We start from the raw sequence: 19,577 nt of genomic DNA, 5'->3' as shown, positions 1-19,577 counted from the left end.
TTGATTGTTTTTGTGATGTCATGTGAGATGGCTTGGTCCTATGTGTGGCATACACTTGCTAGCTCACATGCTATATATCAGAGCTGTCTCCGCTTTCGGATGACCAACCCTCTGAGAATTGTAATATCCTGTTCTCGTAAAACACCTACAACAGACTGCTAAGCGAAATAGTGATTGGCCTTAAATGTATTGGCAAAATGAAAAATAAATCCATAAATTCACTGACTCATTGTTCCAAGCATGTGAAAAAAGTAATGCCAAAGTAGTACGAAAATGATTGAGTTGTAAGTCAAATAGGCCAACTGTATCACAGAAGGTAACACTATCACACAACCAAATGAGTGTACATAAACTGCTACGACAGCAGAGATACACAAAAACTTCAGGTTGTAATGCAAAGCCCGCTTTGTAAAAGAGTGTGATGGATGTTGGTGGCATCTCACATTTTTAGCTTCCATTAGGTCCTTGCAGAGGTCATTCCGGTTGGCGAGAGGTGCCACATCTGGGTTGACACATGTATAATCTCTGCTGGATAATATGGTCATTGGAGCAGTGGAGTATCCAGTACGCTTCATCTCATGAACAATTTGAGTTATTTGTTTATGAGTACGTGTGCCCAAAAAAATCTTAGGGACCTTCCTGTTTCCATCTTTATTTTTTGCACTATCCTTGGCTGATGCACATGGGCACTGGAAGCATGATTCAGGGGACTACAAATAGAGAAAAAAATAAAAAGCTGGATTAGACAACAGAAAGACAGACTTCATGGGTCCTCACACCGTATATAAAAAAACATTGTAAAACTAAAACATGTCAAAAGATTTTTTACAATTTACAAAATCCTGGGGCACACCACCAACCAAAATTACACAAAATGACACTAACACAGTAATACATATAGTTAATGTGTTTTTTTTTAATGAATTTATACACTCATTTAGTGTGAAAGCTGGGCCTGTTTCGATGAACACAAAATGGATATCCTTGCTCAACAGCTCTAGTCTCTCTACGTTTTTAGTTTTTAATCGCAGTCAAGCTTGAGAAGCTCAGCTCACAGATATGTGGTTGAAAACTGGAGCAATGTCAAAATAGCTTTGGTGGCCAGAATGGGCAATTCCTTGGCAACAGATAACCAAAAATTGTCCAAAGGAAGATCAGCAAATTTTAGCTTTAAACTGCAATCTTGTTTCAGTTCAATGAGTTCCTCTTGCTCCTTTAAAGACACGTCCTTTCCAGCAACAGATGTTGAGCTGTATTGGTCCCTAACCCAGTCAAGGCATTCTATGAAGGCTGAATGGAAATAAAATGACAATTTCTCCTCAAGAGTTTTCAAATGTGTGCCAATGACCTCGCACATTGTAGCAGTGTTACCATCATGCAGCTTCATGGTGAGTGGGAACATCTCAAGGCTGCCACGCTGCACATGTTGTTGCCAGAGCTGCAACTTTATATGGAATCTGTTAATTTTATCAGTGCTTGTAAGCAGATTTTCATTTCTGTCTTGTATCCGTGTGTTAAATTCATTCAGATAATGTAATATATAGTATATCAGCCAGGTATGCCAACTTTGCACACCACTCATCACTTGCAAGCAGCTTTGAGTAATCGGCCCTCTCGTTTGTCAGAGAAACCTTAAGTTCCTCTCGCAGCTCATACACTCAGGCCAGCACTTTGCCGCGCAACAGCCACCGGACCTCCATGTGGAGCAATAAGACTTAATGTTCCGCTCTCATTCCCTCACACAAAGACACAAATAAGCGACATTTCAAAGGTCGCATCTTCACAAAGTTCACTTTGCGCACCACATCATCCAACACAGGAGCTAGATCTGCTGGTACGGTCTTTGCCATGAGGGCCTCACGGTGCAAAAAAACAGTGCGTAGCAGTAACATCTGGGGTTTTGTCTTTGACCCTACTTACGAAGCCTTTGCGCATCAAAGACCATGGCTGCTGCCCCATCAGTGCAGACACCTGTGCAGTTTTCCTACGTAAGTCCGCTTTTGTAAAGATATTCCGACGTGACCAGAAATACTTCCTCTCCTGTTGAGGCAGTACCTTGCTAAATACGTAGGAAGTTTTCTCTAATGGCTTCTCCATCCACAAAACACACGTTGCCTAAGAGCTGACAATGTCCACCAATATCCATAAACTCATCAAGTTGCAAGGCAAATTTCTTACTGATGCGCATCTTTTCTAAAACAACAGTTTCGATAACCGTAGACATGTCATCAATACGACGGGCAATTGTGTTATCTGAGAGAGGCCCTTTAGCTATCTCTTTGGCTGCGTCAGAACATCTAATTTACAATGGCTTTACAAGCTGGCAGTATTAATGTTTCTGCCACAGTGTGCGACTTTTTTGATTTAACTACGAGATCATCGACAAGGTAGCTAGCTTTGAGGGCTTTCTCATTTAGCTTTGTGGTTTTTCTCAAAAAATTTGCCTGTTTCTCATTGTTTGTACGTAAGCGTATAAAATAGCCCGTCAGCTTGTTTTGAACGGAAGGGTGTTTCATTTGGAGATGGCATTTAGGCTTGATTGGCACCATGGCGCTATTGGACATCTCACCACATACCAAGCACAGCGGACTCGGTGCTGTTGCATCCCAGCTGAAAGTGAATCCAAATAGCTTTCACTGTATTGCCTCCACCTCACCGTCTTTTCTTTTTCCTTTTTTCCACCACTCATATTAGGGCCTTCATCTGTGTCATAATTTTGTCTAGGGTCCTTTTTGGCATATGAATTTTCCCTTCTCAAAAATTTCTCCACCACGGTCAATCGCTTGTCTTGCTGTGATCCCAAATTGCCACAATGAATCAGTCCTGCCGTGTCGGCATCTTATTTTAGCAAGAAAGACGACCAGAAGTACACACTGTATCACAATTATGACCCGCCTTACTTCGGCCCCGGAGACGACAACTTTTAAGGATTACACTACCATTGAGTGAGACCATTCATTGATAATTTCCCATAGCACACCTGATGATCTCTCACCTAGTGTGCCGCGGCAGACCGGTTGAAAATCACTGGTTTAGTGAACATACACCTGCGCACGCACGCATGCACGCACACATTCATTAGGAGTGGAGGGGATCAAAATCAATCTTGCAAAATGTCATTTCATTTAAATAGATGAATGCCTGTAATTTTTATATTCATGTAAGCTTACTGTATATTGTGATAAAGTTCTTTATTTTCTAAAATGCAATTAAAAAAACAAAAATGTCATACATTCTAGATTCATTACAAATCAACTGAAATATTGCAAGCCTTTTATTATTTTAATATTGCTGATTATGGCATACAGCTTAAGAAAACTCAAATATCGTTCCAAATATTAGTATATATGTGTCACTCCAAATCATTAAATCCGTCGATCGTCCTTTATCAAAGTCAAAGTCAAAGTCAAAGTCAGCTTTATTGTCAATTTCTCCACATGCATTTATGTAAACAATGTCGCGTGTGCCCCACCGGACTCGTCGTCAGTTGCAGTTCAAATTATTCCACAGGCCCATATAGCGATATATAAATTATATATCAAATAACTATTATATAAACAACAATATTATCAAACCATCTGTGTCACTCCAAATCATTAAATCCACCGATCGTCATTTATGTAAACAATGCCATGTGTGCGCCGCTGACGCCGGACTCGTCGTCAGTTGCAGTTCAAATTATTCCACAGGCCCATATAATTATAAACAACAATTTTATCAAACAATCTCTGTCACTCCAAGTCATTAAATCCCATGATCGAATCCTTTGTCCTTTATGTAAACGCCGCGTGTGCGCCGCGCCGCTGTCGTCAATTCAAATTACAGTAATCCCTTGCTACATCGCGGTTTGTTTATCGCAGTTTCACTACATCGCGGAATTTTGAAAATTTGTGAATAATTTCACATATAAGTCATTCCTGAGTATAAATCGCCCCCCCTCCCAAACTATGAAAAAAAACGCGATTTATAGTCCGAAAAATACAGTATTTATGTATACTGTATATGGCTAAAGTCCGGCCCCCGGTCAGATTTGATATGGCCCGCAGCTTCGGTCTTATAATGTATTACTTACGGCCTGGACTGTCAAACTGAATAAAAAAAATTAGGAAACTTGAAACTGTAATTTCTCCTATCACCAAAAGGTGGAAGCACCACCCCTCCGCTCATTTCTGCCATGGCGACTACAAAGAAAACAAGGAACGTTGCCATTGAGGGCCGTCACTTTCAAGAGAAATGGGAATTACAGTCAAACCTCGGTTTTCGACCACAATCCGTTCCAGAAGGCGGTACGATAAGCGATTTGGTCGAATTCCGAATCTCTTTATCCCATTACAAATAATGGGAAAAAAAATGTGTCCGTTCCAAGACAAAAAAAAAAAAACGCCTTTTGTAAGCATTTTTTCATTTGCCCATTTTTGTCCGATCACGCAACTGCAGCGCTCCGCCGACCGCGCAACCATAGCGCGTCGCCGACCGCGCAACTACACCGCGCTGGTCGCATTATTGTTACAGAGCCGTCGCTGAAATTTATAAAACACTTTTAAAGTCCTGATGTACTTTCCAAAATTTAAGTGGACCTCAGTGCGCAGGGAGCTTAATTTGGTCCGATCGCGCAACCACAGCGCGCAGGGCGTTCACTGTCGCATTGCTTTAAGAGCGTCTTTGTGTTTTAGGACTCGTCGTCAGTTGCAGTTCAAATTACTCCACAGGCCCATATAACTAGATATAAACTATATATCAAATAACAATAATATAAACAACAATTTTATCGAACCATCCGTGTCACTGCAAATCATTAAATCCATTGGAATCTTCGTCCTTTGTGTAAACATGGGCGCTTCTAACCCCGGAAGTGTGTGCAGTGCGCCGCTGACGTCAGTTGAAATTCAACTTATTCCACAGGCCCATATAACTATATATAAATTATATGTCAAACTATAATATAAACAACAATTTTATTGAACCATCCGTGTCACTCCAAATCATTAAACAGCTGTTGACTCCGGAACTCTATGCGCCGCTGACGTCATCCTCGTCGTCAGTTGCGGCTCCAATTATTCCACAGATCTACGTATATAAGTACATATATTGTAGCGTTACCAAAGTACCAGGCAAGACGTGGGTTTGGTAACCGGCTCTTAATTTCACAGAACAAGAGCTCAACATATGAGTGTGTGCTCGAAGCAAGTGCCCTGGATCGCTCTTCCCCCGCCCCCACCCCCTCCTGCCTTCACGGCCTTGCTAGACAATCGGAAACTACTGAAGTCTAATAACAGATGTTGCTACTCTAAATAAACTATATATCAGATAACTATAACATAACTAAGTTTATCGAACCATCTGTGTCACTCCAAGTCATTAAATCTCCTGACTCCGGAAGTCAGTGAATGGAACTCATTGTCAGTGAGGCTCCAATTATTCTACAGCCATAGTGCACCCTCATGCGTTTTAAAGTGAAAATAACATGTGAAGTGAGCAACGATACTAGTAAGTAATGTGTTAATGATCAAGTAAAAATTTGTGAATAAGTACACATATAAGTCGCTCCTGAGTATAAGTCGCCCCCCCCCACCCAAACTATGAAAAAAAAACACGACTTATAGTCCAAAAAATACGGTATTACTTTCTGAAAGATATTACAAATGACAAGAGCAAAATTCACGTTTTAAGTTTTAATAAAAGACAACTTTGCATTACTAATAACTCCTGTTTAAAATGTCCATGAGGCAAAAATAATTTTACACTCATGTAAATTCAAGGTATTTCATAGTTTGTTCAATGTTATCTGAATCTTCAGATATGAATGAAAGGCAGAATTTGTGTTTTTAGATTGTTCACATCTGCCTGAGTGGCTAATATTTGGTGATTGTCATTTTAAAAACTAAAGACAATTGGGACAATGAAATTTGATTCATAACAGTGTGTATTTGCATGAAATTTTTGTAGTTAAAAAAATGTCAGAAAAAACTATTGGCCTGCGTGGGTTTTCTCCAGGCACTCCGGTTTCCTCTCACATCCCAAAAATATGCATGGTAGGCGGATTGAGCACTCCAAATTGCCCGTAGGTGTGAGTGCGAGTGCAGATGGTGGTTCGTCTCTGTGTGCCCTGCGATTGGTTGGCAACCGGTTCAGGGTGTCCCCTGCCTACTGCCCGATGACTGCTGGGATATGCTCCAGCACGCCTGCGACCCCCGTGGAGACAAGCAGTACAGAAAATGGATGTATGGATGGATGTATAATAATTAAATAGATATAAATAAATAATCAATAAACAGCATCATGACCATGAATGTTCCGCTAACTCCCAGCGACAAGTTAAAAAGTCTCAGGCCATGCGGAAGAAATGAGCCCCTGAGCCTTTACGTCACTGAAGCTACTCTTCCGCCCAGTGACGGTGCTGTACAGTGGGTGGACGGGGTTGTCCATGATGGACACCAGCCTGGCCAAAACCTGCTGTTCTGTCACAAACGTCAGATCAGGCAGCTCTGTGACCACAACAGAACCCGCCTTCTTCACAAGTTCGTCCAGGCAGGAGGCGTCCCACCCCCCAGCATGCCACCACAAAGAAGAGGGCGCTCGTCACAACAGAATGATAAAACAGCCGCAGCATGACATCGCAGACATTGAAGGATGTCAACCGCCTGAGGACGCACCCTTTCCATTTTACATTCCTGCACAAAGCGTCCTTATGCGCAGACCAGTCGAGTTTGTCATCCAGCAACACTCCAGCATTTACGGGTCTGCACTATCTTCAGACAGTCTCCATTGCTAGTCACTGGCTCAGGTGGCCTCCTGAAGTCCACCATCATTTTCCTGGACCTGTTCCCTGGCGGTGTTCAGGTGCAGGTGGTTAGAGCCACACCAACCAGACCAGGCTCCTGTACTCATCTTCCCGTCCATCTCTAATATAGCCAACTATAGCGGTGTCGTCCGAAAACTTCGGCACATGGCAGAACTCAGAGTTGTACTGGAAGTCAGAGGTATACAGATGCACCGTTCCCTGCAGTCCACCCGCGCTGCTTCTCACCGTGCCTGATGTACAGGCTCCCATGCGCACATACACTGAGGTCTGCCCGTCAGGTAGTCCATGATTCATGCCCTCAGGTGTGAGCTCACGTTTCTCTCCAACATTTTGTCACTCAGGAGCACAGGCTGAATGTTGTTAAAGGTGCTAGAGAAATCCAGTAAAGTAATCCTTGCAGCACCTTTTCCCTTGTCCAGGTGAGCGAGACAGTGACGCAGCATGTACGCAAAAACATACTCCACCCCACCTTCTCCCGATACGCAAATTGTAGAGGGTCGGGAGCATGCCGAACCTGGACCTGAGGTGGTGAAGCAGCAATCGCTCCAGAGTCTTCATCACGTGAGAAGTCAGGACGACTGGCCTGAAGTCATTTAGCTCTGCAGGACACGATTTCTTTGGGATAGGGACGATGCACGACATCCTCCACAGCTGAGGCACCACACCTTTCTCCAGACTGATGTTAAAGATATGCTGTAGTGGGTCACCCAGCTCCAGAGCACAGTACTTCAGCAGACGAGGTGAGACCCCGTCTGGACCCGCAGAGGCCTTTCCGGGGCTAAGTCCGGAAAGCTGTCCACTCACTTGAGCTGCCGTCACCCTGGGTGGAAGGGCATCACCCACCGTCCTGCAGCTGAGTGATGGGGCAGGGGCAGATTGGGAAGCAGAAGGGGCCGGCGGGAGCGAGGGTGAAAAAAAGTGGGTGTTGTCAAATCTGCGGAAAAAAAAAAAAAGTAATTTAGCTGTTTCGCCCTCTCCATACCGCCACTAACTGAGACACCTTGCCTTGGACCCTATTCCGTCCCACACCTGTTCCGCTGCAGCTTGTGTTTCAACTTCTTCCTCAACGTGACCTCGCCACCTTGAGCTGGACCCTGATCTCCCTCTGCACTCGCTTGAGCTCCTGCTATTCACCGTCCTTGAAGGGTTATTTTAATTCAGGAGGCCCTTGATCCCACTCATAATCCATGGCTTGTTGTTGGCATAGCAGTGCACTGTGCTGACAGGAACCTTACTGGATGCTTTATTGATCCCGGAGGGAAAGGGTTAGGAGCATTCATACCACAGCGTGGGTATAGAAAAGACATACCGATGACATGAGCGCAATTCAACAGGCTTATAGAAAAGGCTGCCATTCACAACGGCGCCACAAAAAAAAATTTGTGTGACAGGATACAAGTAATCAATAGCAAAGTAACAAAGAAAAAAGATTAAGTGCAGGCCAGCTGGTGCGAGGCCTACTAAATAATGTAAGTCAGGGGTCTCAAACTCATGGCCCGCGTGCCAATTGCGGCCCTCGGGACAATATTTTGCGGCCCCCTGCGTAACATCTAAACTGTGTGTTAGTGCGGCCCGCGCATTTCTTTTCGCACATGCATCTGGCCGTTTTACTTTTTTTTACACGTATGGGCTCCGTAGCTCAGGCTCGTGACAACTGGGCGAATTAGCAATTGGCTAATTGGCGAATTACCACTTTGACATGTTTGAATGAGCGAGTGGAGGGGAATATCTTGTCACTGTCACCTAGTGCTGTACATTGTCAGCCCCCGTCATGTCTGTTTCAAAACTTGCCGTGAAGAGAAAAGTTGCGGATGAGCACAGGCAATTTCAGGAGAAGTGGGAGGCGGAATATTTTTTTGTTGAGCACAGGAACGTCGCAACCTGTCTAATATGCATGGGTAAAGTTGCTGTTAACAAAGAGTTTAACATCAGATGTCATTACTCAACTAAACATGCTGAGGAGTATGCAAAATACCTGGGAGATGAGCGAGAGGATCGGGTCGCCAAACTTAAATCATCTCTACTGAGGCAACAAGTTTTTTTCAAAAAAACAAGCAAAGAGAACGAAGCGGCTGTGAAAGCTAGCTATGTTGTGAGTGAAATGATAGCAAAAGCTGGAAAGCCCTTCAAAGACGGCGAGTTTGTAAAAGAGTGCATGATCCAGGCTGCAAGTATTGTCTGCCCGGAAAAAAAGGAGCTGTTTGGTAACATCAGTATTTCCGCCAACACAGTGGCAGAGCGTATTTCTGATTTGTCGGGTAACATTTACGATCAACTGCGTGAGAAAGCTAAACATTTCCACTCATACTCGCTGGCTCTTGATGAGAGCACAGACGTCACTGACACGGCGCAGTTTGCAATATATCTCCGTGGTGTTGACAACAATTTTGAAGTTACGGAGGAGTTGCTCTCAGTGATTCCAATGCATGGCCAGACCACCGGTCAGGAGATATTCCGACAGCTGTGTGATTCCATTGAGGATGCCGGCTTACAATGGAAACGTTTGGCCGGAATAACTACCGACGGAGCGCCATCAATGACGGGGAGAAAAAACGGACTTGTAGCACTTGTTCAAAGAAAACTGGAAGAGGAGGGTGTGGAGGATGCCATTGCTCTGCACTGCATTATCCATCAGCAGGCCCTTTCCCAGCTTGCAAGACACTCATGGATTCAGGCACAGCATTCAGTGGTGAGAAGTATGCTGATACCATTGGGAAGCTACAGGAAGAATTTGATCACAGGTTTGCAGACTTCAAGACACACAGAGCCACTTTTAACAGTTTTGCTGACCCCTTCTCCTTTGATGTTGAGGATGCCCCCCCCCCCCCCTGTTCTGCAGATGGAGCTAATTGACCTGCAGTGCAATACTGAACTCAAAGCCAAGTTCAGGGAAGTGAGTGGAAGAACAGTGGAGCTTGGACAATTTTTGAGAGAACTGCCCCCCAGCTTCCCTGAGCTTTCCAGGATGTTCAAGCAGACCATGTGCATTTTTGGCAGCACCTATCTGTGTGAAAAGCTCTTCTCCACAATGAACTTCAATAAGTCAAAGTACAGGTCCAGAATTAAAGATGAGCATCTTAAAGCCATACTGAGGGTCTCAGTTGCCTCCTCCCTCAAGCCAAATGTGGCTCAGCTGTGTGAGATGAAGCGCTGCCAAGTCTCTGGCAGCAAGGAGTAGGAGGAAGTAGAAATGAAGCCTATGTTCTGAAGAACTGTTCCTGTTCTTCATGTTCTGCATGTTCTGACTGTTAATTTGTTCAAATTGAGAAGATTGGATCAGTTGACCTTTTTTATGGATTACTTTTGTGGATTACGATTTGATGCGGCCCAGCCTCACCCAGACTCTACCTCCAGCGGCCCCCAGGTAAGTTGAGTTTGAGACCCCTGATGTAAGTGATGCAAATGTCGTAAATGATCCCGAGGGCCGCCACACAGCCCCCAGAATACCCCAAAAAAAACACCCCAAATCCCACAAAAAGCTTCCACAGGCTCTACGAACCGGCACAAAGGCAGTTCAGCCGGCGATTTGCAGACAGCGGTGCGAGGCAATGGACCGTGGTTGTGAATCGTCAAAACATCACAAAATAGACAAATGTGCAAGCAGGCAAGGCGAAGGGCGGCCACATCCAGGTTCTGACGAGGGTGCTCTCACAAGGGTTGCTGCACCGGCCGGATGAGCAGGTCCCAACCGATGCATGCTGAAATCCCGGCTGCCAGGGCCAGGCAAAGGAAAAATATCCGCCCGTGCCGAGTCAAACTGCACACGCTGAGGAGTGGTAGATGAAACCGTTGTTTCGGAGTGGACGGCCACACCTGGGACGGCCCCAACCGTGGCCACAGATAGCTGTGGACCAACTCTGTATTACAGACAAAAAGAATGAGAAAGGAGGAAAGAAGGAAATAAAGAGAAAAAAGAGAGAACACTGCTGGGAAGCTGCCAGACCCAGGACGGCGCCATGAAAAAAAAAAAAAAATCTGCTGTCACTGAGAGAATTTTCATTGGCAGAAAATGTGGACAACCAGTGCCAGTTTTCATAAATGCTCAACATGTCCGAGACGCACATAGGCCATATAAAAATTCAGAGGGCAATATTAATGTCTCCCGGAATACACTTTCCAAATGGCAAAAGTGATCAAACTTTTTCTGGCCCTTGAACAAGGTCGCCTTAGTGACTACCGCAGATTAAACTGATCGAATGGACTATTGACTACACGCAGTAAAATACCACAATTGCCCGTTCAGGATGCTCTGTTGAACGCGGAACACTAATGGGATGTTTTGTGGGTAAGGGTATGAAGTCTGCTTAAAAATAATCAAGTTATAAGTAAGCTCAGGCGCCTTGTGGTATGAGTGTCTGCCGTGAGTCTGGGAGGTCGTGGGTTCGATCCCCGGCCGAGTCATACCAAAAAGACTATAAAAAAATGGAACCCGATGCTTGACACCGAGCATTAAGGGTTGGATTGGGGATGCTGTGAGGAGCTGCGCCACACAGTCATTACTAATGCGCAATGTATAGCTTTTATAGGAAGCTCGTTTGAGGACGGCCACTCTCCATCAAGTTATTTATAGACAATATATTTTTTTACTGCTGAAAATGGCTAAATAAGTAAAGTATCATTATGTCTTCTGGTGGAAACATGTTCATATTTTATAGTTTAATATACAAAATTAAGTTATTAAAAGTTCATATTTGTTCATAAATAATATTTATATATTAGTTAGTTTCTAAGAACAAACTGTTAAAACCATTGAAATAAAAATAGTCAGGGTAAGACTTTCTCCCTTTGTGGATCGTTTACTTTTCCAGAAATGCAAGACATCGATTGTCGCATTGGTAAAAGTTCACAAACACAGATTGTGCTTCAAAACACTCAAACCTTGGAAAACTCTCATCTTTGCGAGCTCAGTAATCCCTCGCTACTTCGCGCTTCACCCATTGCGGTGCATCGCGGGTTTTTATGGAAACAAATATTGCTAATATGTTCGGTGGAGCGGCTTTTTGTAGCATCACTTGGAGCGTGGGGCTTTGTCTGCCCGTATGTCTTTACAGCACACTATTGGCCGGCAGAGGAGGCAAGACCAATGGGAACATGTTGATCCTTGAAGCTGATTGGCTTGGAATTGTAGGAGCAGTTCTAACCACACTTTATTTCAGCCTCCCGTAGTCACGCTACGTATCCACTTCGTTCCGTCAGTAAAATTGGCAGCATTTCTGATTTGCACTTCATTTTGACACGAACGAGACCGGACAACCAAATGCAACACGGGCTCATACAAAGTTTAAAGGAGACAAGGAGGGCTGGAATGACGGCAGATCAGGACGACGAGGCAAGCTGACGAGCTGGTCAGCGAGCGCGCGTCATTGAAGGTTTCTGAAAGTCAGTTTGACTTTTTTTAAATTTTTACAAATATGTTTAAAAATACAAAAAAAGTGTTTTAAACAAGTGTTACAAACTACAATAAGGGTTCAAAAAAGTCTTGTGTGGATATTGTAAAAATATATTTACTCTGATTTTTCTTTAATTTCCTATTTATTTGAATAAATGACAATGTTTCTGGAAATCAGTTCAACTTTAAAATGTTTATAAAACTGTTTAAAAATACAAAACAATAGTTTCAAAGTTCAATAAAGTGTTTAAAAATACGACAAAGGTTCATAAAAGTCTTTCGTGGATATTCTAACAATATATTTTCTCTACATCGCAGATTTCCAGCTATCGCAGGCGGTCTTGGAAACATTATCCGCAATAAACGAGGGATTACTGTATCATTTTCACATAGTTATTTGAGGTGAAACGTGTAGTTATGTTTCATTAAAAAGACTGTTTATTATTATTATTATGGAGGCCTGCACTACGAGCAAGCTTTTTTAATTTAATTATCAATATGTTCTGTATTCTTTCCTCATTTTGTTAGTTACAAAATGAGAGAGACAAATAGATGTATACATACAGACATGATTGTATGTATATATATATATATATATATATATATATATATATATATATATATATATATATATATATATATATATATATACATACCGTATTTTCCGGACTATAAGTCGCTCCGGAGTATAAGTCGCACCAGCCATAAAATGCCCCAAAAAGTGAAAAAAAACATATAAGTCGCTCCGGAGTATAAGTCGCATTTTGGGGGCAATTTATTCGACAAAATCCCACACCAAAAACAGTCATGAACGAGCAACAACAGGCTAAACGATAGCAACAACAGGCTAAACGATAGGTATGCTAACGTGACAAACACAAACAAAGAGCTGAGAACGGGCCTGACGTAACATATAGAGTGATTAAGGACAACTATTACATGAATAACATGTTTATAAAACCATCAGTGTCACTCCAATTCATTAAATAGCAACAACAGGCTAAACGATAGGTATGCTAACGTGACAAACTCAAACAAAGAGCTGAGAACGGGCCTGACGTAACATATAGAGTGATTAAGGACAACTATTACATGAATAACATGTTTATAAAACCATCAGTGTCACTCCAATTCATTAAATAGCAACAACAGGCTAAACGATAGGTATGCTAACGTGACAAACACAAACAAAGAGCTGAGAACGGGCCTGACGTAACATATAGAGTGATTAAGGACAACTATTACATGAATGACATGTTTATAAAACCATCGGTGTCACTCCAATTCATTAAATCCATCGATCGTTCTTTGTCAACAATGGGTGCGCACGGCTGAGGGCGCTTGCGCTTCAAAATATTCCACAGGCTCATATAACGATAGATAAACTATATTTTAAATAACTACAATACAAGCCAATAATATTATCAAACCATCCGTGCACTTTAATTCCATTAAATCCATCGATCAAATTCCTCGTCCTTTGTCAACATCGCCGCGCGTGCGCCCTGACGTCAGCCTCGTCTTTATTCCACAGATCTACTATATAACTATATTGTAGCGTTAACAAAGTACAAGGATAGACGTAGGTTTGGTAAACGGCTCTTTATTAAACAAAACAAACTTCCAAGCGTGTGGCGGCGTGGACTTCCAGACAGACCGGGCGTGCGTAATGGCCATGTCCGAGCCCCGCGCACCGTTCGCGGACAGCCACTCGGCCGAGCGTCGGCCCCCGACTCAGTAGAGACCGGGCGTGCGTAAAAGCCATAATAGTTTTTCAAACCTTCTATGTCACTCCAAATCCTTAATTCCTTCAAACTCTTTGTCCTCCGTGTCACTTAGAAATGATCACCGCTAATGATGCCGGTAGTCCTTGTGTGGGCACGTTTGTATGTAAACAACCGGCGCGCCGCGCTACTGACGTCACTTGAAATAGTAATCCATTGGTACATCACGGTTCTCCAAACTTTCTTTCTGCTGCTCGATTACTGTTTTCAGCTGCATATTTTACAACTTGAAGTTTGTAACCTGCAAAATATGAGTTTCTTTTTGGTGCCATTTTTCTTAAGCCCACCCAGTTGATGAGTCAAGGCCAACGGTAAAATTTAGAGCGCCCTCATCCAGTTTCGTCTGAAAATATATTTTTTTTTGGTTGTTTTATCAAAGTCAAAGTCTGCTTTATCGTCGATATATTTTTTTATATACTAAGACACACAAAGAGATTGAAATTACATTTCCACTATCCCTCGGTGAGATAGTACACATATGCATACAAGCAACACAAAAAAAACCAAGAAGGCACTAACAATGAATAAATAAGAGTATTGAATAAATGATAAATAAACAAATAATAATAAATAATAATAATAAATATAAGAGGAGCAAAAATGGAGCAAGTGTACATACAGCAGACAGTGGACTTGGATATGGTGCTTTAGAGTGTTAATTGCTTTATTTGATGTTTTCTCTATTTTTTATGTTTTGAATATGTTCAAGATAAAGAAATAAAAGCATGTGAAGTGATCAACTATACTAAAAATAACATGGGAAGTGGTCAACTATACTTGTAAGTGATGTCTTAATGATCAAGTAAAAATTTGTGAAAAAAAAACATATATAAGTCGCTCCTGAGTATAAGTCGCCCCCCCACCCAAACTATGAAAAAAAACACGACTTATAGTCCGGAATTTACGGTATATACATATATACATACATACATATACATATATATACATATATACATACATATACATATATACATATACATATATATATACATATACATATATACATATACATAAAAAAAAAAAAACTTTTCCTCACCCCCCGTGGGTGGTCTCTTTTTCCCTTCAAGCTCGGGTCCTCTACCAGAGGCCTGGGAGCTTGAGGGTTCTACGCAGTATCTTTGCTGTTCCTAGTACTGCACTTTTCTGGACTGAGATGTCAGATGTTTTTCCTGGGATCTGTTTCAGCCACTCCTCCAGTTTGGGGGTTACTGCCCCTAGTGCTCCAATGACCACAGGTACCACTGAAGTCTTAACTCTCCAGGTCTTCTCCAGCTCTTCTCTGAGCCCTTGATATTTCTCAAGTTTCTCATGTTCCTTTTTCTTAATGTTACCATCATTTGGGATGGCTATGTCAACCACAACGGCTTTCCTCTGCTCTTTGTCCACCACCACAATGTCCGGTTGGTTCGCCATTACCATTCTGTCTGTCTGGATCTGGAAGTCCCAGAGGATCTTGGCTTGGTCATTCTCTACCACCTTTGGAGGTGTTTCCCACTTGGATCTTGGGACTTCCAGTCCATACTCTGCACAGATGTTCCTGTACACTATTCCAGCTACTTGGTTATGGCGCTCCATGTATGCTTTACCTGCCAGCATCTTACACCCTGCAGTTATGTGCTGGATTGTCTCAGGACCTTCTTTGCACAATCTACACCTGGGGTCTTGTCTGGTGTGGTAGATTTGGGCCTCTATTGCTCTGGTGCTCAAGGCCTGTTCTTGTGCAGCCAGGATCAGTGCCTCTGTGCTGTCCTTCAGACCAGCTCTTTCTAGCCATTGGTAGGATTTCTGGATATCAGCTACTTCAGCTATGTTTCGGTGGTACATCCCATGTAGGGGCTTGTCCTCCCATGATGGTCCCTCCAGCACCTCATCTTACTTTGATGCCCATTGTCTGAGACATTCACTGAGCACGTCATCCGTTGGGGCCTTATCCCTGATGTACTTATGGATCTTGGATGTTTCATCTTGGATCGTGGCTCTCACGCTCGCTAGTCCTCGGCCTCCTTCTTTACGGCTAGTGTACAGTCTCAGGGTGCTGGACTTGGGATGGAACCCTCCATGCATGGTTAGGAGCTTCCGTGTCTTGATATCTGTGGTCTGTATATCTTCCTTTGGCCACCGTATGATTCCTGCAGGGTACCTGATTACTGGTAGGGCGTAGCTGTTAATGGCTAGGGACTTGTTCTTGCCATTGAGCTGACTTCTTAGGACTTGCCTTACTCGATGGAGGTATTTGGCTGTGGCTGCTTTCCTTGTTTCCTCGTCAAGGTTGCCATTTGCCTGTGGAATTCCAAGGTATTTGTAGCTGTCCTCAATGTCTGCTATTGTTCCTTCTGGGAGTGAGACCCCCTCTGTGTGGATTACCTTTCCTCTTTTAGTCACCATGCGGCCACATTTCTCAAGTCCGAATGACATTCCGATGTCAGAGCTGTAGATCCTGGTAGTGTGGATCACACACTGTGGCTATTCCGCCCCCGGATGGAAAGCGTCGGAAGCGGTGTGCGAGGAGGCAGAAGAGGGGCAAGCGCGGAGGCGTCCGGGCCAGGCTGGCGGCCAACCCAGCTCGCCTAGCAGTGCCTTCCATTCTTCTGGCGAATGTTCGATCGCTGGACAACTAAATGGATTACATTCGCCTGCTGAGATCTACGAACTGGACAGTGCGTAACTGCTGTGTGTTCGTGTTCACTGAGACTTGGTTGACTGTCAACATTCCGGACTCTGCTGTGCATCTGGAGCGGCTAGCGTGCTATCGGGCGGACCGTGCCATTGTAAGGGGGGGGGGGGGGGGGGGGAAATCGCGAGGAGGTGGAATATGCGTCTACATCCTTGACGAATGGTGCCGGGACTCGGTAGTGCTATGCAAGCACTGCTCGCCGCTGGCGGAGTTTGTGATCGTTAAGTGCCGTCCAGTTTACCTGCCGGGTGAGTTTACTGCGATTCTGCTAGTCGCGGTATACATCCCGCCTTCCAACATCGAAGGCGACAGGATCGTGGCTCTTAGTGAACTGTACTTGGCTGTCAGTGAACAACAGACGGTTTCACCATCTTCGCTGGGGACTTTAATCATGCTAACCTGAAGTCTGTTTTTCCGAGGCTTCACCAGCATGTTAATTTTCCAACACGTGGTGACAGCTTCCCGGACCTGGTCTACTCAACACATAAAGTAGCTTTCAAAGCCGCCCTCCTACCCCATCTTGGATTTTCTGACCATTTCACTGTTATGCTTTTGCCTGCTTACAGACAACTGGTGAAAGCATCCAGGCCGGTTCGCAAGTGGGTGCGGGTGTGGCCTGAGGGTGCCTCTGATGTGCTTCGAGACAGCTTTGGCGCTACTGACTGGGACATGTTTAAGCGGGCGGCCACTTGCAACGATCGGACAGACATAGAAGAGTATACTGACTCTGTTTCCTCTTACATCACGAAGTGTATTGATGATGTGACTCACTCGAAATCCATTGTCACTCGGGCCAACTGGAAGCCATGGCTGACAGGGGCTGTCCTCAGGCTGCTGAGGGCCAGGGACGAAGCTTTCAGAGCGGGGGATGAGGCTGGATTGAGGGCAGCGGGGGCCGACCTGTTCCGGGGCATCAAGGAAGTGAAAAGGGCGTTCTCTTTCAAGATTACCGCCCACTTCAAGGACAGCAGGGACGCACGGAGACTTTGGCAGGGCATTCAGACCATTACGGATTACAAGCCCGCGCTGCAGAGCTGTGAGGGCGACGTCTGTCTGCTCAACGATCTAAACCGCTTCTTTGCTCGCTTCGACGCTCAGAACAGCACTTGCCTGCTGACGACCACTCCCCCTCCACACGAGCGGCCCCTGTGCCTCTCTGCCGACAGCGTGAGGAGGGTGCTTGCCGCTATCAACACCCGTAAGAGGGCAGGCCGTGACAACATCCCAGGTCGAGCCATCTTCCCTTCATGTTTCAAGGCTGCCACCATCGTACCTGTGCCGAAGAAACCTGCTCCGTCCTGCTTCAATGACTACCACCCCGTGGTACTAACGCCCATCATCATGAAGTGCTTTGAGCGGCTTGTCACGGAGCACATCAGATCCATTCTCCCCCCTACCATAGACCCCTTCTAGTTTGCGTACCGTGCCAAACGGTCCTCTGAGGATGCCATCTGCTATGCCCTCCACTCAGCCCTCACCCACCTGGAGAGTAGGGACTCGTATGCGAGATTGCTGTTTGTGGACTTCAGTTCTGCCTTCAACACCATTGTGCCACAACGACTCATCCGCAAGCTTGACAAGCTGGGCCTCAGTACCTACCTCTGTAACTGGCTTCTGGACTTCCTCTGTCAGAGGCCTTAGGTGGTACGTGTTGGCGACAAAATCTCCACCAGCATCACGCTGAACACGGGGGCCCCCCAAGGGAGCACGCAGCTCAGTCCACTGCTCTTCACCCTGTTGACGCATGACTGCACTGCAACCTACAGCGACAACCGCATAGTGAAGTTTGCTGACGACACGACTCTGGTGGGTCTCATTACCAAGCACCAGATTCCTGGGGGTGCACATCGGTGAGGACATCTCCTGGTCCACCAACACCGCATTGCTGGCAAAGAAAGCTCAGCGCCGCCTGCACTTCCTGCGGAAACTCAGACGAGCAAGTGCTCCTCCGACCGTCATGACTACATTATACCATGGCACCATTGAGAGCGTCCTCTCCAGTTGTATCGCTGTCTGGGGTGGTAGCTGCACTGAATACAACATGAAGGCCCTGCAGCGCATAGTGAACACGGCTGGTAAGATTATTGGTGCTTCACCCTCCCCCCCTGACGGCATTTACACCTCCCATCTCACCCGCAAGGCGACCACGATTGTGAGTGATGTGAATCACCTCGCTCACACTTTGTTTGATCTTCTGCTCTCTGGGAAGAGGTACAGGAGCCTGTGCTCCCGCACCACCAGACTCACCAACAGCTTCATTCTCCAGGCTGTTAGGGTCCTGAACTCTCTTCCCCCTTCTGCGTAGCGTCCTGTACTTTTGCCCTATATTCTGACTGTCTGTTGTATGCACACTTGCTCCATTTTTGCTCCTCTTATTTATTGTGTTATTTGTTTATGTATTATTTATTCATCACTCTTATTTATTCTTTGTATGTGCCTTCTTGTTTTCATTTTTTTGTGTCGTTTACTTGTATGTATATTGTGTACTATGTCTTGTCACCGTGGGATAGTGAACGCAATTTCGATTTCTTTGTGTGTCTTGGCATGTGAAGAAATTAACAATAAAGCAGACTTTGACTTAGACTTTAGTTGGAGGCATTACTGTTATCCCCTTGCTTTAAGGGCACTTTAAGTAAAAATTGGCACTACTTACCCCACTCTCCCCTCTACGTACATCTACAAAACTTGTGACCACTAGAGGTCCCTGTTTAACGAAAGTTAACAACAGAACGTCACATCTACACAAACACACCCACACACACGCACGTATCATATTTATATTTTCAATATGTATACAATATTTTCTGTTATTTATACTATTAATGTATTATTTACATGTTTGAAACTATTATTTAATGTTCTAATAATAACATATTATTAGCCAATATAAATGGTTTCATATACATTTATCGACACAAAATATTCACA

At 44.4% G+C, this 19,577-nt stretch overlaps 1 protein-coding gene across 28 annotated transcripts in view; it reads right to left on the bottom strand.

The window, feature by feature from the left end:
• Positions 1-19,577, bottom strand: part of brip1 (BRCA1 interacting helicase 1) — a 280,957-nt gene that overhangs the window by 248,187 nt on the left and 13,193 nt on the right. For 18 of the 28 annotated variants that reach the window (XR_007482710.2, XR_007482708.2, XR_007482712.2 and 15 more), the window contains one exon: positions 444-710. The exons of 6 other annotated variants lie outside the window; for them this stretch is intronic. Coding sequence is in view for 15 of the 22 variants with exons in the window: in XM_049725680.2 (XP_049581637.1) it covers positions 444-710 (267 nt within the window). In the remaining 7 variants the exon portion in view is untranslated. Of the gene's footprint in view, positions 1-443; positions 711-7,316; positions 7,737-7,831; positions 10,537-19,577 lie in introns of those variants that run through there. 4 more of the 28 variants (XM_068651483.1, XM_049725679.1, XM_049725673.1 and 1 more) reach the window with 4 other exon arrangements.

This window comes from Syngnathus scovelli, chromosome 7 (assembly GCF_024217435.2).
Source record: "Syngnathus scovelli strain Florida chromosome 7, RoL_Ssco_1.2, whole genome shotgun sequence".
Classification (NCBI taxonomy): Eukaryota; Metazoa; Chordata; class Actinopteri; order Syngnathiformes; family Syngnathidae; genus Syngnathus; species Syngnathus scovelli.
The sequence above is the reverse complement of the archived record's forward strand: the minus strand, read 5'-3'. Positions and strand labels throughout refer to the sequence as shown.